The sequence below is a fragment of the Cyanistes caeruleus genome, chromosome 15, assembly GCF_971803275.1.
Source record: "Cyanistes caeruleus chromosome 15, bCyaCae1.hap1.1, whole genome shotgun sequence".
NCBI lineage: Eukaryota > Metazoa > Chordata > Aves > Passeriformes > Paridae > Cyanistes > Cyanistes caeruleus.
Window position 1 is genome coordinate 18,098,302 of NC_141715.1, and position 23,649 is coordinate 18,121,950.

A 23,649-nucleotide genomic window follows, 5' to 3' on the forward strand; every position below is an offset into this window, starting at 1 on the left:
TAATAGGTGTGCTTCTTTGAGGTCACTTGTATGGGATGAGGTGTACTTCTTTAAGGTCACAAACATAAGCATAATGTGTTTTATTTTGACATTTAGTTGAAAAAACATTTGTTAATGACCTTCTTTAGGTAAATGCATATGCAGACATACACCCTTGCAGAAAGATCAGTCACCATTCCCCAAAGAGTGCAGCTACTAAAGAGTGGGGTATTTTGGAAAGTCTCAAATACTTAATTTTTTTCTAAAAAGCCACTTAAATGACTCATTTCTTTCAATTTGAGAACAGTATCCCCACAGGACATATCCATCTAGAATATATAGATTCTTGATGTTCTTAAAGGACAATAATATGTATTATTTGACAGATTTAATACAATACCTTAATATGCCTGTTCATGACATGGCCCTGTCATAGCCACATAAACACCAAAAATGATCATTTCAGGTAGCCAGGAGTTTATTTATCAACTAAAAACTGCTTTAAGAATTTTAAGGAGGTTTTGATTAATTTTCAGGCCAAAAAGAAGTCTGGGACCCTCCTGTGCTACGCACTACATGCCCAGCAGTCAAATAGCAGGGAAGCACCGAGGGAAACAATTCTACTTTCTGCCAACACAGTCAGAATGCAGCAAAGCAGTTACCCCAGTTTTTATTTTGGACCTGGGGAATAAAGACATTGAGGGGCAATCTTTATTGAGGTTTTCCTATGTTAAATAACTGTTTAAAGGGCTTAAAAGTTTATTACCTTGATGTTTGTGTTTCTGTCTAAAACCCCTCAAAGCTTCAGCTCAGCTCCCACTTCTCAGAGATGATCTGCAGCAGTTCTGCAGCCGGCTGGCAGTAGGCAACGTTAGGGCTTCAAGAGCCTGATAGGCACAAAGCACTCCACTTACCTCCATGAGGAAAAAACTGTGCATAGATCTGTTTGAATGTTTCTTCATTAACAACCCCACTAGGACATTCCTGTTGGAAAACAAAAGGGAAAAAAAAAGAGAAAAATAATCAAGAAAAGCACAGGTTTGTAAAGGTTCATTTGCAAAACTCTACAAGCCTGAAGAGAGCAATGAAACAAATCACCTTTCTGTTCTCACAGTGCTCTGCATGCACAGGTTGTGCAGCTGGAGAAATTAAAGTAATTCAGACTGCAGTTTCATCTTCAGCATCTCACAAAGCTGGTTCACCATTATTAACATTTCTAACTGTGTTTTCAGCAGCTTCATTGCTGTTTTATAGAATGACCTAGAAAGGCAGCTCATGCCTTCTGTCATATGAAACTTTCATCTAATAATTACAAATAATGTTCATGCCAGTTAACACCTCCCTAATGCCTTCACAGTCATGAACCCATTAATCCTCAGCAGCAGTCTGTAGCCAGAAGCCTGACACCAGATCCACAGAGGCAAACAGTCCATAGCACACTGGTAGGTCCTTATCAACGAACCCCAATAATAAACACACCTCCACCAGCTCAGTGCTGCTATAACATACATTACAGGGCCTTGGGCACTGCTATCAAACCATGTGGTACTTTCAGAAAACACTTCCCAGTTGATGGCACTATTCTTCAAATTCACCTATCAACCAATTTTGAAAACTAAACCAGAGCAAACCAATAAAATAATTGCAGCATTCAGCCTTTTCCACAGAGCACAGAATTACAGACACAGAGAAGTCATCTTCCTTCCACACTCATAGCCACTGGTCAATGGGGTCTGTGTCCTGCTGCAGCACTGACCCCACTCAGCCATTTAACTCCCCAGGCTCTCATCAGGGAGGGAGGAGGGAGCAAGAGCACTGTCCCTGCTGGTAGGATGTGCTGGAGATGGATTATCTGAGCAGGCTGGCTCTCTCACAAAACTCACAGATCTGGCACATTTATCCTGGCTGGATGCTTAAACTGAGCTAAAGGGCAGACTTGGGATTAAGAAAGTCCCTCTGCTCCTGGCACTATACACACTACATGCATCCCTCTCTGTGTCATGCTGTGATGCTTGCCTCACCTTAACACAGGTCCCTCAGCTGGGACCTAAACATAACCCTTTGCACAAGGAACCACCAGCTTTCCATTCTCAGACCCTGACTCCTACTACCTTGCCTGTCAGTCCTGAACTGCTGTCTAGACAGAGTGAGCAAACAGTCAATCTGACCATTTTTCTGTGTGCTGCTTGTGATTTTGTGGGTTGCAAGGTTCCTAGTTAGATGGGTGTTCTCAGACTGTTCCAAAGCACCTCAAAATATCCATTGGCTGGTTTCCTTATCATGAGAAAAGTGGCTACTTTTTCATCTGTAAAGCAGAAATCACCAAAGGAATATAATTAAATAGAGGCTAAGAGCTACCATATGAGATTCTCCCAAATATTTCCTAAACATTCATATTTCCTGAAGCTTGTAACCTAACATACATTAAATAAATAATCTGATATTTATTTATGGTATCTTTTAATCATTGATCAGACCCAGAATCATATGTACAGCCATTCTTGGGTAAAAGTGTTCTCCTTGGTCACTGAAGTGCTGTTGCTACAAGATCACACAGGGCCCCTTGCAGAGTATTTCACCAAATTGTTATTCTTTTGAAAAGCAAGCCTGGCACAACTGATAGTAAAAGATTTTAAAATCATAGAAAATTTGGGGAATTAGAAAGAAAGTTAGGCTTGGCAAGCCCTGGGAAAAGTGTTAAAAGTAGGCCCTGGGAAATGTTAGGCCTTGTGCTTGCTAAGATCATGTGAAACTGCGCTTGTGTAGTCAGTATAGGATAAATGATACAATTGTTAGATGTGATTAGATATAATTATTGTTTAAAGAATCATGAGAAACTATGTTAGGGGTTTGGGGGGGGATCACAAGAAATCCATGCTCGGGTAAAATCAATGCATACAATGCATACAGAACAGTGTAAATTTAATAATTAATATGTAAGTTATATAATGATAGAGTATAAAAACATGTTCAACTCAAAACCAAGTTGGGTCAGATTTGGGTATGTGTACCCCTGACCCCCAGAGCTCTTAATAAAGCACCTTCATATAATCATCCCCTGATTATGTGTTCCTGAATGCTAACAGAATTGGCGCATCCTTTCCAGCACAGCGCTACACTGAGATTTATTTCCTTCTGTCCTCCTTTCCTTCTTTCCTCCTCTCTCACTAGTTGTGAACCACAACTAGTAGGTTCTCTACAAACCACAACTTCACCCGCTGAAAGATGGTTTGTAGATGAGGAATCATTCTTTTCTCTATGTTTCCCATAGCTGCAGAGTCCCTGAGGTCCCTTCCCTCTGTCTATTACCAGAGATGGGCACATGGCTGCTTCTACCTGTGCTCTCTCACAGGGCTATCCTGGCAGTTTTAGCCATTGGGCCTGTTTAATTTTCTGAGTTTACACATGAACCTTATTGCTTCTGATGCTCCATCTGGAAGCTAAATAAAAGTTTGTATCACAGCTCTAGGAGTGCTGGAGAGAGGTAGTGCTGACATTGATCAGCCATTTAGCTCTCTGTAACTGGATTGCTTTCAGACACATATGCTACTACCAATTCATTTGCAGTTAATTGATCACAATTTTTGTTTTATAGAAGCCAAATAATGCTCAAGAGGCCTCATTAGTGCTATAGTACTACTTAATTCTGCTGACTTGAAAGAAATCTCTCTGGTGAAACAGAGCAGGTGAGCTTCATGTCAGTTTAAATTCCACTGAAGTTAATAAAGGTTCACTCATTCAAGAAAAAACTTGTCAGTAAGAAAAACACAGTCCTTCACTGTAGTATGCATAAGGCTTTCCTTTAATAGCAGGGTTTTAGGTTAACATCTCTCATTTCCTTAATCTATAAATTCTTTAAAAATGCTAAACAGTGAACATGGTCTTTTGTATTGTCATCAAGCACAGAACAAACCCCTCATTTTCCCAGGGCTATCAAGCCCTGAACTTACCCTCTTCTTTTAAATCACTAAACCACAAAGGAGCTGAATCCACATAAAAACCAAACACACCAGCCCACAACACCATGAGGAAAATAAAACAGCAGTTGCAGTTTTCTTCTGCTGGAATCAGAAATAAACTTCACTGATTGCTTTCAGAGATATGCAACACAGAGACCACAGGGGAGCTGAGCATGGCCTGCCTGTCAGACCCTCCTCAGTTCCCCTGGTCAGAACATGAGGACAAGTACCCAGGGGTCACATTCTGCTAAATTAGAGGTGGTAAGTGAGCTCACCACAGACAAACCCACAATCCAGACCTGCATCTCTAAGCACTGATACATCCCATGTAGTTTGTTGCTCTATGTTCTCCCACTTTGGAGATGTTTTGGGGATTATTAAAGTATCAGAACATTTCTCCCTTGCTTGTACTGCTTACTTTAATCTCCATAATCCTGCTTTGGTACAATTACATCTCATACTACGCTCTGTTACAGATTTGCTAAGATACACTAAAGCAAGGTAAGGATGTCTCCAGCAGCCCCAGTTATTTGGGCTGTTTCCTGACTTAGTATTAAGAAATTATCTCTTGCAGCTAAAAAGCATTTCCCCTAACAACACACCAATCCCTTCCACCCGCCAAAACAGAGCAAAAAATCTCACAAACCCCCAGTTCTTTCAAATTCATGTACTCCATTACAAAGAATGCAAGCCATTAGAAACATAGCCTAAGTGGAAGATCCTGAATTACCAAGCTCAAATCTCTGTATTGTTGGTCACTTCATTAGACATCAGTTTACCAATTTTAATAATAAAAATACTTCCTTGCTCTCCTTCCTGCAATTCCATAACTGCCTACTAAACTTTACTCCTCTGGGGGGCAGAAACTTTCTTCTAATTCCAGCCTTTGCTTATTCATGGCCATTCTGCTCCTGTGCCAATATTGCTGTTTAGATGAAATAGTTCTGGTGGTTTTGGAGGCAGAAGGTATCACATTTTCTTTTGTTGAGCTGTACCAAAGCAAGACCCACCAGAGGTTCTGTTGGGTTTGTCTGTAATGCTGCTTTTGTAGAATCCCAGCCAAAGAGATGAGACCAAACACCCCACATTAGTCTGGCTGCAGTATGACCGCAGCTGGCAGAGAGGTGCAAAGGACTCACATCATGCAGAATCAAGCTGGCAGAGGCAACTGCTAAGATAAATATGAACTGATGGTCCTGGAAACAAGAGATACTGGAGGGTGGCACCCTCTCACAACTGGAAAAGGAAGCTGGAGGCAAAGAGAGGAGACATTTGGCCAGGCAGCAATACCACAGACCTGGTTAGCATGCTCAGCTTTTCTGGAGACAAATTTATTGGCAGCCTCCATCAGCCTGAGGCAAAACCACCAGAGCAGACTAGTGACACCTGGAGTAAAGCCTGAGATGATTTGGAGGGGGGTGGGGGAACAGAATTCAGAGACAAAGAAAGAACAAATTTAAAGGTACTGAGAGTTAGGACTCTGGTCAAGCACTAGTCCAGAGGCCAGCCCAGGCTGTGTTGAGCTGCCTTTGGATGAACACCATCCCTGCTCCTGCACACCAAATCCTCTGCAGCCAGAACTTGTGATTATCCAGGTGTTGCCTTGTGAATAAACAGGACCTGTGCAATAATCACTGAGAGGAAGCAGTAAGTACAAGCAGGGAGGAAAATAACTGTATTTCCACAGGGATTTTGAATCTCCAGATGGCACTGTAACATCATCCCAAGGAACAGACGTTTTGGTACAATAGCAAATGTGGTAACAGATGAGCCAGCTTGCCTCCTGTGCATAATTACTCATCCCATTGAAACCAGGCTACCAGCATTAAAGCTGCACTTTCATGTCAATTTAAACCTTAGATACAACACTTTGTGCATATTATGTGCAGATCAGCTGGATGAAAACTGCCTGCTTTGTCCTAATACCCAGATATAAACCAAGACCTTGCCATCAATGCCAATTAATACCAAGACCTTCAGTGATGTCCTAGGTTTAGGTCAGATGTTAAATGCCCTTGTCTGCCTCTATTGCCAAGGGAGGTAATGCCTCTGTACTGCAAAGTGCCAGAAGAATTGGGAAGGGCAGGGGGTAAATGTCCTGCGTGCTCTAGGTCTGCCTCACTGGTTTGCATCTGCAGCTGCAAATCCCCCCAGCACAGAGCAGAGCTCTCCCACACAGGCTTCCCCCTGCAACGGCCATTTAGAAGGCACTGTAGAGATCTTAGCAGGTAAAACAGGGTTTAACCTCCCTCTGTAGGCAGTCTTGTCATATCAGGGCGTTAACGTGCCAAGCTCTGTCTCAAAAGCCTTGTGATTTCCTGCTGACTGGCAAAAGCATGAAGAGATATCAGTGTTCAGTTAGGCAGCTTCACATGTGAAGTGACCTCCGGCATGCAGCAATGGCAGCACAAATCTGCCACACGCACCAAACAAAAATACAGAGTAGCTGAGCTGTGTTTTGACCCACTTAGGTGAGCAGTGAAATAAAGGGTGAAATCACCAGACTCTTAGAAAAGTATAATACACACTGGAAATGTAATTTGATCAAATTTCAAAAACCTGTCAAAAAGAAAGGCTCTTCTTAAAGTCCTGCAGGTTCCTCAGAACTGCCTGTATTTAAGGTAGCTCAGCTTTCTTTTGACAAGTTTTTACCCAACAGACTTGACTGAGAAAGGTCAGCATTTTGCTGTGATGGTCTCTGAATGCTGGAGCTGTCCTGCAAGAGAATATAAAAACCATTCTGTGTTTATTGAGCCAGCTTGATTCTGACCTGTTAATCATTATTAAAACATCAGCTGGCACAAACCACCTGGGTGACTAAATCCTGACCCTCAGGCAAACATGTAATGAGTACTCATTCTTCAAGGTCCATAAAGCGTCTGCTCCATGCAGCCTCAACATTCTCCATCCATTTCTGCTGATTGTGAGGATTCCCTAAGAGGCAGCAGCAGAGGCTCGGGGGCTGCAGACTCAGGGCTCCCAGGGAGCCTGGCTGGAGCCATGGCTCACAAGGCTGGGCATGGAGCTGCTCTACACATCCAGTCATGCCAGCTGGCACTGCTGCCTGCTTGCCCAGAAATCTGCAGCTGCTCTCTGGTCTCCTCAGTCTTAACACACATCCAGCTTTTGATTTTGTTTTGGCTCCTGCCACTCCAGCCTTATTCTCTATTTATGCAGGACCTTCAAGTGCTAAAGTGCTCTACAAAGATCCTGCTACAAGAGCAAGATTTCTGAAACAAGAGAAGGGATGAAACCTCCATCCTGGGCAGCTAATCACAAGTGACCAGTAGCACTTCTTTTTGAAGATGAGGAGACGACAAGGCTTAAATAAGTAGCCACAAAAACATTTTCAGGTTATCTTCAAGTACTGGCACAGCTAAGGAAATTGAAGTGTGCTTGCTGACATTTGGGGAACAAGTTTAATGAGACCATTACGTGCTGAATATTCATTCAAATCCAGTTTTAGGCAGATTGCAGTATAAATATTAAATGGAGAGGCAGATTTTGCTCATTTTGCTCTGGTAAGGGAGATCTAATACAAAACTACTAATTCTTAGCAGGGGAATAATACAAAATCAAGCTGAGCAGTTGAGGCTGGTGGGGACACACATATTAGACTCTGTTCACTGTGCTACTGTTCTTACATTTTTAAATCCTCTGTAAAGAACTTGAAGTTCTCTTTTAGTGAAATTGGTTTGTGCTTCAAGCTGTTCCAGTCCCTCGGGTCTATGGCACACTGTCGTCATTTCTAATTCATCTTCAATCTTATCTGAAAGAGAAGACAGGAAAATATTTATTTTGGTTGTTACCTTTGCTCTTTTAACATGATGGATAGGACAGACTAGATTTCAAGAGCAAAAGATCAAAAAGAAACCACCAACAGAACTGATCTGTGTAACCATTTCCAACCTCTTGAAAGCAAAATAAAAGCCACAGGAGTAAAGCAATAGCTCACATTTCTTCCTGGGCTGCCAATTATCTTCCCAGTCACAGAGCCAAAATGGTGTTGAGAGCAGCAGGACAGCAGCAGACACATTGCTCCAAAAGGCAACCACAGATATTTCATACCTAAATATTGAAACAGCATGGAGGAATGGAACTTCCAAAGGACTGGCCTTAGAGAAATCTGTGCAAATATACCTGAGAGAGCAGACAAGCTCAGGCATATCAGACAACAACCTTATACTGAGGGTAAACAGTGAGGGTAAACAGTGAGGGAAACTCCTCTGTGTGCTAACCAAAATGCTTGTTCTAGCATTTTGATATTGAAGGCCACTTTGGTCCTAGAAGAAATTCAAATTTTGTCCACAGTTGCAGAATCTGGAATGAATTCAGCCTGAATTTACAAGGACTTCTGGGGGAAAGAGATAAAAAATGAAAAACACTTCCATGCATTTTATTCAGGAGAGTGTTCTTCTACATGGAAGAAAAATACTATGACATCCTGAATTACCATAACCTCACTTCATATTTGATGCATGTTTTCCCCTGCCATCCCCCAGAAGTGTATGCAATGCCCAAATACGTAGATACTTAATATCTATCAGTTTGAGATTCTCTAAATGTCAAGGACCAGATTCAGCCTTCAGCTGACATTAAAATCCAACCCACATCCAAAAGTTGTTTGGCATAAAAACAAACACTGCCCTTATTGTCAAAACTGCACAATTCATGCCTTGTAAAAACATTTTAGGTTATACGGCTCTAGCATAACATAATAATTTCTGCTGTAAGCCAACAATTTAAATAGAAATTTGCAAGGAATAGAGTCACTCTGAATAGAGGAAAGGCATGAATTCAGAGCAGACTGGCTCAGTGAAAGAACAGACCAGCCCAAAGGTGTAATTTCATCAGCTAATTAATTCTACACAGATATATACACATAAATATACACATATTAAATTGAACATTATTAAGGAAGAGCACATGTCAGTAAGTGCTAATAACAATTAACATAGGTTCATTTTGTCAGTGTTAAGAAATTGGTTCAAAATTGGTGAATTCAGCCATCCTCTTAATCCACCATATCTGCATCATCACAATGAGCATTTATAGGCCTTGAACAGATAAAGTGTTTTCCTCAGTCCTGCTCTGAAGGTCCCTTGCACAGCAGGGGAATAAAGGTGAGAGGTGGTAACAGCACAGGACTGTGCTGTTCAGTTCAGGATACTTGAACAGAGTATCAGCTGTTCAAGGTGCAGAAAAAAGGGTCTGAAGACTGGCAAGGGGCCAAAAGAAGCCAGAAGGACACACCTTCCCCACACAAAGGGAAGATGAAGAATCTAGAAATTATAGCTCCTGTTAGAAGAAAGGAGATAAAAAAGAATGTTTGCTACAAGTAATGTGTAATGTGTGAAAAAGTAATGTGAAATAAGAGGGAAAAGCCATTTTCTTTTCAAGAGAATTAATGCCACAAAACGAAGGAATGCAGAAGCTGTAAAGAAAGAAAAGCATGGGGAAAAACTTCTTTAAAATAGAGATGACAAATGGGGATGAGAAATAGGAACAAGAAATGAGTGGTTGAAAAAAGGAGACTCCATCTCAATAGTCCCCACTCTCCACAAAGATTTGGGGTTTTTTGTTATTTGCTTCCTTTCAGTGCTTGCTCTCAAGTCAGCTCTTTTCAACCTCTTTCGTTCCCTGATACCCTATAAATTAACCACAGAAACCTCAATGGCAAACCCAGAAGACTGGTACTTCCTCCTCTGCCCTCGCTATTTATCATAGGCATTGTATTTCCTTTTATTTACATTTTCATTTTCATGCTGGCTCAGTCCCTCCAGCTCTTCAAAGGTGTCACTGTATGAAATATGAACTCTTGCATTTATAACCACTACAGTTTTATTAAACTGAAGCTCACTGTAGGGTGGTGAATGCAACCAGAAGTGTATATATGTAAACATGTGCAAATTTAAACTTTTGATAGGAATGATGTTATGATATTTTATCTAATACCACATTCTTCCTCTGTTTTGCCTTGTTTACAGTTTTCTCCTGAGAGATTTGAGTGTAGGAAACAGCCTTGCTGCTGGTTTAAAGTTAATTTTCTTCTTCAATTCACAGATGCATGAACAGACCTTGGGACTGACTGCACCCAGTGTGAGGGGTGAGTGTGGTCACCTCCCCAGCTCACCTGGACCTGCCTGGTGCTTTCAGCACCCTCATCCCCTCTGAGCTGTCAGGACACCCCTGCCCTGCTGATGGAGACATGCATCCAGGGGCTGGGCACCATCCAGTTGCTCAGTGACAGCTTGAAGAGCTTGAACCTTAGCAAAGTTTTTTTGTTGTTGTTGCTGTTGAGTTATCTGCGCTCACTAGTCAGGTGGAAGTGGTAACTAATGCAGAAGGCTTTTTCTGCTTACATATACTGATAAATGGTAATTTGTTCTGGTTTTATTTCCATCACTTGTTAAAATCATCCTGGGATGAATCCCTTCCACACCAGGTGGCTGCAGTGAGTTGTGTCCTAGGCTGAAGACTTTAGCCAGTACAGAGCATTCTCTCAGCTGTTTTCCTTACAATGTGTTTAAAAATGGAAAAATGGGATGTAGCATTTCCTGAGTTTGGATTTATTTCTGCTCATACTTTTGTGGCTGCTTTAATAGCAGGGTATGAGGTCTGTGTCTGGTATACTCAGCTGTGGTAATCTTACTCCAGTGTAGGCCCAGGTTAAAATAATCACTTAGGTTTGTATTTTTGTGCAAAATAGCATCTGTATTTGCTTAGCCCATAGGATATGCACATTTCCTTTTATAATGAAAACCAAACAGTGACTTCACTTTACAAAGAAAAATAATCCTGACACGTTTGCACGTACATGCATATTTCAGATTGTTGTTAATGAAAGAGACTCCATTTCACTACTCCTTGCTCAAGAGCAGAGAGAGAATTTTCCTTAAGGTAAATTGATGTTTTAACAGAATACACTTTAGAAGTTACTTAATGAGTCTTGCTTTATTCTTCCTTTCATACTTGTTCCAGTTTTACCTTTTGTTATCTCTACAGTTTGGGAAGTTCCATACTCAGAGTGCCTGCTAACAGCTCTGACCTTCACACAGCATTTGAATTAGAAGGGACCTCAAAGATCATCCAGTCCCAACCTCCTGCCAGGGGCAAGGGCACCTCCGGCCACCCCAAAGCCTATTTGTACACCATAAAACAATTCCTTGTTGTTCCCCAGCCTCTGCCTTGGCTCTGGGATTGAGCAGCCACCATTCTGAGCCTGCCCATCCTCGCTGGGGCTGGCAGCAGCCCCACAGCCCTTGCATAGGGCTGGGTTTGGTGGGCCATGAGCTGGGGAAACAAGCATCAAACAGCACCAAACACCCTCCTCAGGTGCCAGCCCGCAGCATCTCCAGCCCCCATACCTGCCAAATGAGCAATACTGAAGCCTCATACAGTGCTAGGGCTGGCCAGGGACAACCTCGAACAGTTTAGAGGGTGTAAATGATGATTTTAATAAAGATTCAAATAACCCTGTCCCCTGCATCCAAAGGCTGCCAGGTGAAAATGCAGACCACCAGTCTCCATGGTTCATGGGAGGACTTTGAAAACAAGTTGCTTATAATAAATTCACTTTTTGTTAAGGAAAAAAGTCAAGGCATGAAGTGCAGCTAATGTGCCCATTGTTAATTGTAAAACTAGCAGGCGTTAGATGGAATGGGTAATTTTACAAATACAGCTGAAGGGGATTAAATTACATGCAAGAATTATTAGGCTGCATCTTGCTTTTATTAAAAAAAAAAATAGCTATATTTTAGGAGCAAGGACCTGAAGAAAAAATAACTCTAGTTTACCCACGGTATACTTGCAATTAATCTCCAGACAAAATGTGCTCTTGGGCAGGTCTCACAGGAAGTAGGTCTTGCCTGTGGGAGATCAACTGCAAATATTTGGAAATTTCATGAAGAGAAATAAGCCAGGACTTGAGTGCATAAGTGCTCATTAGGGCAGGAGCTGGGCTTTGGGGTGTCCCTGGGGCTCTGAACCTCTTGCTGCCTGGCAGCACATTCCCAGCCCTCCAGGCACTGCTCTTGGCACAGACCAAGAGCCAAGCAGGGACAGAAGTGGCAGCTCAGACCCAGCTGTGATCCAAAAAAGGGGTAAGGAAAATCTGCTCATGGCAAATAGCAGTTGGAAAATGGCACAGAGGTACCTAATGATGTATCAAATATTAAACTCAAAGTTGAACACCCATTATTATCATTAAAAATTATTAATATTGCACTGCCTGGCTGGAGAGATCAGTTTCCAAAAGGGACTATCTCCAGGAAATAATCCAAAAAAGAGAGTGGTGTCTCCTTATCCACTCCCTTTTTTCTTATATGACTTTTTGACTTTTTCAGGTCTATTTTGAGTTGGATTTGATGACCCTTGTGAGTTTCTTCCAACTCAGAATATTCTGTGAGTTTCACCACTAAACCAACAACATCAAATTACTTTCACAAATAGCCAAGCTTATCAGGATTGTTCTGCCTGTGTGAACCTGCAACACCACCACTTGCTGAGAGAAGATACCTGAAAAGCCAGCAGCATATAAAATTCCAAGATAAAAATAGCTAATAGTAAAAAATAAAATTACAAAAAAATAGATTTTTTTTTATCTTTCTATCTAATCCTTACAATGATCTATTCACAATGTATAAATACTGTCCTCTCCTTTAATTAATTTCACAGTCACACACATTGATCTAAAACCAACATTATTCTCCAAACAAATGGAGGCACTGGAATTTTGAGGTACCTCCCAGATGTCTTTCTGGTACACAGCTAAGATCAGGTACAATGATTTGAACATGAAATATGCAACGTCAAATTTGAATTCAGATGTTTCTGCAGACCCTGTATGAAGTTCACCTGTCATCAGAACGGTTTTTGTTGTGACCATTCCCAGAGGAGGAGACTGCAAAGTGTCCTTCCAGTGCACACAAAGGATATGTGGACAGGAGCAACTGGCCTTAGACTGGCTTTCCCAGGTGGAAAACACAGGTTCCTTCCTTTCAGAAATAGCAGTGTATAAAACAGAACTTGCCACAGAAATATAAAGCAACACTGACAGTGTGAATGTGGAAGCCATTTTCCTCAGGTGGACCACTGCATTATGGCATTTCACCTGTGCAAAGACTAGAAAAAGAACAAATTGGTTTGGTCCAGGCAGAACTGAGGAGAGAAACACCACTATAAATGAGCACTCTGCAGATACCACCCAAATGAGCCAGTACTTCCCAGAAGATCACTTTTCCCACGTCACAGAACTGTTCAAGTCGAACAGATTGCTCCAAAATGTGAAGCATAATTAAGCAGAACACAGTACCAATTAAGGTCTATTTGCATAGAAGAAACTGCTCAGAAAGCATTGTTCCCATACAGATGCAGGTGTTTCAGTAAGAGGCCATGTCCCGAAATGTGCTGTGAGTGAGCTCTCTGTTGACAAGTGCCGCTTCTCCAGCACATAGGGACAGGCTGGGGACAGCTCAGGGCCAGCCACCAGGCACGGGCTGTGTTCTGCAGATGTGCTTAGATGGGCAGCACCCTCACTTTGGGCAGTCAAATGGATCCTGGTCTTGGGCAACCAATAGTGCCTGGATGTCTTCTTCATAAAAACATTTATGTCTCAGTTTTTAGTTTACCAACAAGCGAATCAGAAGGGAGGCTTCAGGACACGAAGATAAAAGGACAGTGCCTGAAACACCCTACTGACACTGATGTTCCTTTAAGTACAGACTATATACTTCTCCCTGACTCAGATACAGCTGCTTTGGTACCTGCACTCACTCAGATTCTTCTCCCACAGAGTATTTTGAACACATGCAGTCATAAATCAGGCACTGGTTTTTACACATACCACTGCCCAGGATGAGAGCATTCACTTGCTGAAACTTTTCATCCAAATAAATATCAGCTTCTGCTGGCAATTAAAAAAAAAATAGAAAACCCCATCCAATACACCATATTCTTTGGCTTTAGTAACAATCAGTGTGCAGGCAGCAAGTTGTTTCAAGATCCCCAACAGTTCATTCCCAACAAGGAATTCCTTTACCCTTTCCCCAGGGCCATACCTGGCTTGCGTTGATGCTCCTAAGAGCAGCTGTTTCAGCCAGCTGCCTTGGCCACAAATCCTGCCCCATCCTTCATCCTTCAGCTTCCCCTGGTGTCCTAGTCCTGGCTAGGAGAGGGCTAACTTTTGCAGCAGCCAGGACCCTGTTGTCCAAGGGGCACACCTGGACCCTGAGGTTATTATCTCAGAAAGGGCATGAGTGGTCTGAGGAGTGTGAATTGCTCACCTCTCCTGTACACTCTCCTACCAGGACCATTCTTGTTACCGTTTGTTTTCTTATCTCATTGTTCTTTCTAGCGAAGTGTTGTTACCTCAACCCATGATCTTTACCTTTCTGTCCCATCAATTCTCCTCTCCATCCCACTGAAGGGGGAGGGAGGAAGCAAATGAGTGGCACATGGTCTGGGGTATTTCAGTGGTACCACTGGAGCAGGGGTGAAAACTGAGACCTCACTGAGCTCCCATGCAGGAGCCAAACCACCAGCAGCTCCAGCCAGGCACCAAAGCAAACATGCAGAGAGCTGATAGCCCAGCTGACAAGACAGGAGATTTTCAGGAAACAGACAGTAGCTTAACAATTTCCTAAACTTGGCCCAGCTTTGGGGCCAGTTTAGGGTTGTAAGGTTCCCAGTGTTGGGAACCTTACAACTTTGTTCCTGTCGCAAAAGGTTATTTGGGACAAGTACAAAACTTCCTTCCATTTTTCTGTGTCCTTATTCTGCTTCTCCTTGAAGGCCAATAGGGAAAACCACTGTCAAACACTCCACTAGGATGTAAATGCAACCAGCTACACACTTGATGAGTTGCCGTGATGCCAAAATATTTAATTATTTAAAACTTTACCATGCTCAGGGTAAGAAGATTTAGGTTCCACTAATCTGTCTAAGGATCTTTCTGCTTCTGAAACTCAGCAATTCACTGACTAGGAGAGGAAGGCCATGAGGTTTAGATCTTCCCAGGCTGGCGTCTGGTTTTGATCAGTCCTCTAAAAGCATTGGCAAATTCAGAGATCTGGTCTGTTTTTGAAATACCACCAACAGAGATTGATTTGAGACTGATAAACACCAGTGCTTGTAAACACTAGAGCTGTTCTGGCTGACAATGTCTGAGGACTTCTGCAGGCAGAAAACAAATACACAATTAGGAACATGACCAATGCCAGAACGCAGCTTATTAAATTTTCATGCTGACTCTGATTACTTTCATTTAGCAGCACAGATGTTAAGCCAGGATGAGGAGATAGAACACCCATGAGTACTGGGAAATGGCTGGCAATACAAGCAAGATTTGGAAAAGAGTCATTAGAGCAAATGTTGCACACATGTGCACTGATCTCTTTTACCAGTCAGTTGATTTTAAAGACACCACAAAAACATTTGGATATATTAGATTTCGTAAGTCTGATTGTTCCATTCTGTTTTAAGAAAGTCATGTAGCAGCTCTAATGCAATCCTCAGAGGAAATCTACCAAAGAGCAAGAGGCACAAGGAACAGATTGAGATGAATGTGCCATCGTGGGTAAGCTCATCCCAGAGCTTAATTGTGCACAGAGGAACCCTTTGGCTCTTTCCCTATTGCTCTGGCATCAGGGTGGGGACCACCAAAGAGAAAAGGCAACCAAGACCGACAACCTATGATGGGAACTTCTGGTCTAGAGTCAGCCTTGGGAAGCCTGACCAATCTGCAGGTGCACAGTTCTATTTCTTTTAGGGAGGAATACTTAGCTTGAAATATTTTAAATTATATGTGTAAAGAATAAAGAAGAAAAATTTCCCTTTCAGAATGTTTCAGATTTCATCTTGCAATGTCAATACTTCTTTTATTCATCTACATGAAATTTAGTTAAGTTTTGGCCTAACCGCAGAATAATAGGACAGTGGAGAGCCAGAGCACTGTACATGCAAAGACACACAAAGGGAGTCTCCGTGAGCTGCCAGTCCTGCTCTGGCACCTGGGAGCCCTCACTCCTGCCCACCCCGAGGTGTGGGCACAGGGCACTGCTGCCCCTCCAGCCCTAGGGCCAGGTCTGGCAGCTTCACCTTCACTACACAAGCGTTTGTGCCGAAATCCCAGCATGCTCAGGTACATGAGGCACAGTGACAGAGCCCAGCACTGGCACTGCCACAGCCACCCATGGGCTCACGGCTGCTGCAGGGAGCCAGGGACTGCCACAGCACCACTGTCAGGAAGGGTAGGACACAAAAAATGGACAAATTAAATGTTTCACTCTTTCAACTGTGTGAAACCTCCTTTTAAGAGAGAAAGAATTCAGTTAAATTAGGACTTTATTAATATACATTAAGATTAATTAGGACTTAATTAAGATACATTTGGTTATGCAGCCTCAATTCAAGGTTCCCATGTGTGGAATAGCAGAAGAGGGCTTAAAGTAATGTTAATTATATTCCATTTATATTGACTATTTATATAGCGATCCCTTTCCAATTATAAGCACCTCTGGCTGAATTTCTTCAGGAAAAGCAGCCTTACCCCCTCCTTCAGTCAAAAGAAACCTCTCCCCCTATAACCTCAAATTTATTAAGCCAAGTGAAATTATTCCAGAGTTCAAAACCTGGCACTTTCAAATAGCCTTCTTGTGGTTCTTGCATGTTTCCAAAAACAAGGAGAACCATGAAAGCACAGGCAGGTCTGTATCTGGGTGAGCGATGCTTCACGTCAGTGAGAATGGGTTCAGCAGCAATGGGGGAAGCTGGAGCACAACTCTCATTTTAAGACTTATTAATAACAGTGTGTCCATGATACTGTGGGAAATCAGTGAAAAAGATGAGCAATTTTTAACATCTCACCAGAGTGAAGCCATCTCAGACACTCAGCTGGGGCTGGTGCTTCAAAACCCTGACGGGCTCTTCCAGACTTCACACAGCCAGCTTCAGGACACACACTGCTCCTTCCTTACCCCCCCTGCAGGGAGAGGAGAATCTCCTGCCCTGGCTGGACACGCTGCTCTGGGGCTGTCCACCTGCGCTCAGGTCGCTGAGGCTGGCGCTACTCACTGCAGCAATGGGAACTGGAGCCACAGCTGCCTGCTCCTCACAGGCCAGATGAAAAATTACTGATGTGAAAACATGTCTGTCTGCAAGATTTCAAACACCTTTTGTGTAATGTTGATCTAAGTTATCTTAAATTGTACAAGCCAAAAAACCTGCCCATTATTTTTTAACCTGCCCATGTCTCTTTAGAGTGAATGCTGTTTTCACACTATTTAACTTCTATAATTTAAACACGTATGGCAAGGGGGGAAAAAACCTTCACACTTATTTTCCTTCCTGCTGCAATAAGAAACCACATTTATTTCATATAAAATTTACAACCATTATTTATTAGCAGGCAGAAAGCTTCTGGGTATAATAAAAATCCAGTACATAAAACTGCAGCTTGCCTGAGGAGAGGGGGAATTAACTGTAATAAAACTCATTTAAAGAGCCTCATAGAATCATTTTAGAAATACTAAAAAGAAGTGAGGAGAAGAAAGAAGAAAAGGAAAGAATATATTTTTTTTGGTAAATCATAAAATATTTTCTGTTCTTTTTGCTAAATTCTCACATGAAAACAAAAGACAAGTTTTCCTCTCATGGCTACACTTAAGAGGAAGGAAGGAATGGAAGGAATAATTTTCTTTTCCACATTTGCTAACATTTTACCTCTTGACAGACAGCAGTTATGTCTGATGATAATTTCTTCCTCAGTGCCAGATTATTATATTCCTATTTTTGAGATTTGATGGTCACCACACACAGGAGGGGTCAGCTCTTTGAGCACACCCAACCTCATGGTTACATGTTGAGCCCAGCTTGCACAGCTTCCAAAAATAATTCCAGCAACACCTAGAAACACACTTGTAATGCAGTGGCAGAACTGAAGAGACAAAACACAGAACTTGGGGAGATGTTCAGGACTTGTGTACTCCAGACTGCACCCAGGGAGAGTGCACAGGGACAGCCCACAGGGGCATTGCTCTCGCCCGGCTCAGCAGGGCAGGCAGAGATGCCAATTCCTTTAGTAAGGTATTATCCTTACTGTGTGCATTTTCTATTAGATATTTCCTCTATTTCCCACTACTGGAAATAAAAATAAATAATCTTCCTGTGAAAATAAAATCCCTTCAGATCAAACTTTAGAATTCTGTTTTAGTCTCCAGGAGGTTGGGTTGGGTTTTTTTTTTATTACTTTATTTTGAAAACACTGTCTGCTAAGCAAAGTAACCTGCATGGGACTGAAGGACAATTCTGCCTGAATCCCTCATCATCAAACAGCTCTTCCTTTCCAAAGTACAGCAGAGGAAGGTCTTGCAAGGGAAGAGACAAACAGTGAGAGAACAGGAAGCCAGACTCTCCAGGTGTACAGAGTTTGGCCTGTAACAATCGATCACAGACACTGTAACATCTATGAAGCAGCCTGACAGCTGGTTCAAGAGCATCAGGGAATCTCCACCCTCCACTACCAACACTTTCATGGTCATAAACAAAGAAAAACTGACAGCTACAAGTTCTGTACAAGGACAAACTCAGCTTCAGTGATGCTACCATTCAGTTTAGAAAATGTTGTGTGTGGATTTTTCTTGAACCACATTAGCTTTTTCTTAAAACCAACCCCTGCCTTGCCAGCGGTGCAGGTCCCAAAGCGTGCACCCTTCTTCCCTCTGGCTGCTGGATGCCTTTACCCCAGCTGCAGCTGAATGTGATGTGGATCCTCATGGACAAGGGCAGCACCCATCAGCACATCCTGGCTCAGGGAGCTGCCCCTCTGACATGCACAGCCATCTGGAGCCTGTGAGCTTGAAAGGTGGATTTGAGGCAGCAGTTAGTCAACAGTCTCTCTTACAGCTCTAGAAAATGAGTAAAGCATAAGCTCCTCCCTCTTCATAAATATGTTAGACCAGCTTATCATCAGTACATTTATCTTGGAAAAAACTGAAGCCAAATAAGAATTCTTGAAATAAAACAGGATTTCCATCAAGGTTTATGCAGCTCTATTAATTTTATTTTAAAGCAGTCTACAGAATATGAAGTGCTTCTAACAACCTGCCCAGCAGATAAAGTGATGGATGTAGGGAGGGAGTCTGAAGGGGTAGAGGCAAGATACAAGGGAAGAAACATATGCTGGTAAAAAACTTAGGTACTGTTGCATCATGAAATATGATGTGGGATATGTTAGAAGTTTTATTGTGCTATACTGTTTATTTTTTTTGCATCTCTACCATGTTCTTTTAAGAAAGGCCCATTTGAAGTTGTGCTTAGTAAAATACCTAATCAAGATCATTATCTAGCTGCTGAATCACTATTACAAAGGTTTGCACTTTTCAAACCATTAACAAACTTCTAAGTCAGCTCAGCACCCAAGTTCTTCAAACACTGTGCATAAAGCACAATAAGCAGTTCTACTTCACACACTAGTACACTTTTTATCTTCACCTCAGCACTGCCCATCCCACTAAAAACATATCCTTTTCTTCTCCTGGCCATCTGTTCCAGAATTCGAAGGAGGGCACTTCTATACTTCCAGTCATGATCACTCCCATACCAACAACTAAAGAACATGACCTGGGGGAGTGTGGGGGAGGGCACTGCCAAAGAAGTCAGTCAGATGACAACCCCTACTTCCAAATTCCTTACAGAGCATTAGTATCTCACTGTAATCAGCCCAAAGCAAGGGGTCTGAGGCAGCTGTTCCTTGCCCTGCCATGTGCTGCTTGTGAGGAGCTGGTACTGCACCAAGAGCTTTGCACCACACAGGAGAAGGGCAAGAAGGGAACAGTTCCTCAACCAGAACCTCTGTAAGACAATCCTAAACGTGAGGCTGTGTGGAATGTGTCCCATGACATTCTCGTCCTGTTTTCATTCCTAGCTTCCTGGGACTGGTGATTGCTGTGTTTTTCCCACCTTTAGGGAACTGAAAGACCAAAGACAGGCCCTTCTATTTGCCCCTGTAAGGGAGAAACAGCTAAAGAGGAGGGAGGATAAATGACTATGTAATTTTTTTTCACCTTTCCATTCTTGGGAAGTATTGAAACAGCCAATGATGCATGCTGTCAACATGCGTCACTGAATGGCCAGAACTGCTGGAGAATGTTTGTCAGAGTGCATCCTTGTGCAGAAAGGAGAAACAGAGAATGCATTACATCTGCATCCCAGTAATACTTTTTAGCCTTGTCTCACATATCCTTCCCTCCTGGAAACTGGGAAAAGAATGGTCTATGAAAGAGCTGTGAGTCAGATGGAAACTTACCTGGCAGCTGGAAAGGATTGAGAAAAGGCCTGGAGATTCCTATGGATGCATTTCAATAAAGACATGCGAAGGGCTACAAGTTTGACAACAGAGCAAAGCTGGAGATCTGCACATGGTCCTGGGTCAGGAGCTGAACAAACGTGACTGGTCTTATCAAGAGGCTGCAAAGACAGCAAGGACTTGCCCAGAAGTACACACAGGAACAAGCTTCTTTGTCAGCCAGTTTTTCCTCTGTGTGTGGGGTTTTTTTATTAGTAGTAGTTTTTTATTTAAACAGAGCAAAAAAACACTGTTTAAGTAAGCCTGTTCAGAAGAGAGCCATTCTGAAAGAAATATACATAGCCAATTTCAGTGTCTTATTTTAGTGTTATTACACACAGCTGTGAGAACACACCTGGAATGTCTAGGTAAGTTTTTATAAGTAGCAATCATTTCTAGTGGGTTTAAAGATATTAGAAATACTTACATTGCAATGCAAGCATCCACTTTGCCCTTTCCATTGCTGCCAGCAGCACATCAAAGAAAACAATGTCACTTTTAAAGGTCTCTTTCTTATTGAAATCTGTATTGCATGACATTAATAATCACCCACATTATATTAATGTTCTAATTTCACATATAAATAGTTCTTAGCACAGGAACAGAGTCAAAAGGGAAAAACACAAGCTCATATAATAAGTACCAAATAAATATATCTTAGTTTCCAAGTGAACTATTTTGCAGCCAGAAACAGATAATTCTAATAAAAACTACCCAAATTGGATCAGATTTATAATACTGTGTTCCTACACATTGTCAGGCAGCCCATGCAATCAGAGCTTGGTGTACCAGTAGCCGTGGTCTCTTAGAGAGGTAAATGTCACGCCCTCCTGCACCTGCATGAATGGAGCAGCCACTGACTGCTGACCACAAACAAGCACAAGCAGTGCTGTTCCATGAACACAACGTGGGCTATTTACTCACTGTTACTCATTTCACCTTCGCACAGACACCTTTTTCACCTGTCACATACTTGACTTTGCTGGGAAACACTGAGGAGACTTCTAGAAAAAGTAATTGCTTCAGGAACAACAGTGCAATTCTAGTAATTAGGTCTGCAAAGGGGGTATAAAAATATTCTTGCAGTTAATGCAATGCAAATGCAATAGCAATGCAAATTCCACAACATCTGATTTGGCAGCTTATTTTTAAGGTGAGCATTTCTGCTGCCATTATTTGAAATTAGTTGACATTGTTGGAGATCTTAATTTAATTCTAATTATGTAATTGCAATCCAGTGACATTCTAGGAGTAAACTAAAAGCTCCCACGATATTCATTTTGTAATAAGGAAATCAGTCATGAAATAACAAATACATACCAATTTACATCTCTTAATATAAGTAACTCTTAATTAAGCAATTTTTAATTTTTTTCCTAGTTCTGCAGGAGGATTTCTAGGATTATGTGACAGCTTCAATTTTACTGTAGCAGGGTTAAAATTCCATCTTCTTTTCTTGATGCAGTAAAACAGATTTAATATATAAATTTTCTTTACTTTTTTGGAATCTTCTGCGAGCCTGTACTAACCTGTATCTTGAAGAAATATGAATAAAGTAACATAGGTCTTTATGCTAGTATTTTATTCTTACTATTTCCATTTCTAGATAAACTTGACACAGTGATCGAAGCAAGAATACAGTGACTTGAGGGTCCCTTTGTTTTAAAAAATACCTCATTTACATCATTAAGAAGTTATTTTCTTTAAAAATTCAGTGATACCTACATCCCTTTATGAAAAGATTAACCAACCCTAAAGCACAATTAGTTCTTAAAATCCATATGCTTTACTAATCCGGGAAAACCTTTAAGATAAAAAAGTTCATCACATTCATTTGAGTTCATTATATCGATGCACTACAAGTAGAAGAAAGACCATCTTCCAGCTCGTGAAAACAAATATTTCTTCTTAGGTTGTTTTGCTGAAGTGTCTGGAACAGCAATTACAGCAAAGTTTTGTTTGCATTTAATTCATTGTGTCTTTAATCTGCAAATGTCACAAGGATGTAGCCCCGTGAAATCATACACCTAATAATCAGTTCTGGTTCCATTATCCCAAGAGGGCCTTTCCTTTTTCGAGTTTGGCACTAATTTATTTTCAACAGAGAGCAAGAATTAAGAGTAATAAAAAATAATTAGGCAAACTTAAAAATTAAACAAGGCAAAACCCATAACAGTTTCTTCAGATTCTCTCTGGCTAAGGTAATATATCAAAAGAAAACGAAAGTCCTCAATAAAGCACAAAACCGAATTGCCTCTTTGCAGCCTGTATGTTTCTTAATAAATATGAAGCCTACACTGAGAATCCATGCACTGACAGACACCACTTTCCCCCACAGCCATCTGCTGCCTACACTCTCATGCATTTAAACGCAAGCAAACAGGAGCTGCAAAATTGGAGTTCTCTTACCATCCGACAAGTCAATTAGCCCAAGGTAGTGCAAAAGTTTCAGAGAGGAGCACACCACAACCACAATCCCTAAAGTCTGGAGTCCCTCTGACTCGCCTTTAGTCCACATCCTGCAAGGCACCACACGGACACCACTGGTGTGCCTGCAAACAACTGCCAGGCATCACAAGCTGAGAAATCCTGTTTCAAGCTTTCCTTCCTGCTGCTCAGCTAAGTGCACAGCACATTCCCCTCTCCCCCTCTCTCTCCCCATCCCCTCTCCTTTTTTTTTTTTGGAACATGCAAGTAACTTCTGCATTGAACCATAACCTATGGTTTTGTTTTCTTTCACCTCAGGGTAATTCTCTCAGGAGTCTGCTCTGCTCCAGAACAACTGAGCACCGTGCTGCTAACCTCAGCAACATCTCACACAGTTTTAAAAAAAAAAATATATGTGATGACAGTTGCATTCGAGATTTTCTCAGTAATTCTGCCAATGCAGATGCTTTATGCTTTTTGTCAATGCCTCCTCTACTGCATAACAGAATAAGGGATACTGTAAGGGAGGAAAGGGCTTTCCTTTTCTGAATGTCTCCTCTGACCCACAACATTCTGGGATGAACAGAATTACACTCCCACATCCATGTGTGCACCTACACCCAGCCCAGGAGATGGAGAGTAATTCTGTCTGTTAGCAGCCACCCTGGGGTACAGCTGGCCAGCCAGGACTGCAGCCCAGCATCTCCAGTGCAGTCACACAAGGGTGGGCCAGGTGGGCTGAACAAGCCCCCCTTGCAGGCGGCTGAGGCAGAAGAGGCATTTCCACTGTTTCATCTCAGTGTTTCACCAGGCTGCTGGCACTGGGCAAGACTGTGGGCTGCTCAAAAGCCAATTACGTATTTCCCCATTATCACCAGAGCTGAGAAAACACTTGGCAGAGTGAGTGTTTTATTAGGATGGCAGATGCAATATTGCAACACC

The 23,649-nt window shown here is 42.0% G+C and overlaps 1 protein-coding gene across 8 annotated transcripts in view; it reads right to left on the reverse strand.

Annotated features, from left to right (window-relative positions):
- The window catches only part of KCNIP1 (potassium voltage-gated channel interacting protein 1), a 226,951-nt gene that overhangs the window by 10,666 nt on the left and 192,636 nt on the right, over positions 1-23,649 (reverse strand). For 6 of the 8 annotated variants that reach the window (XM_086852087.1, XM_086852089.1, XM_023936173.2 and 3 more), the window contains 2 exons: positions 7,583-7,707; positions 894-963 (listed from right to left, as the gene is read on the reverse strand). In XM_086852087.1, coding sequence (XP_086708213.1) covers positions 894-963; positions 7,583-7,707 — 195 coding nt within the window. Of the gene's footprint in view, positions 1-893; positions 964-7,582; positions 7,708-22,689; positions 22,814-23,649 lie in introns of those variants that run through there. The other 2 variants (XM_086852088.1, XM_023936172.2) reach the window with 1 other exon arrangement.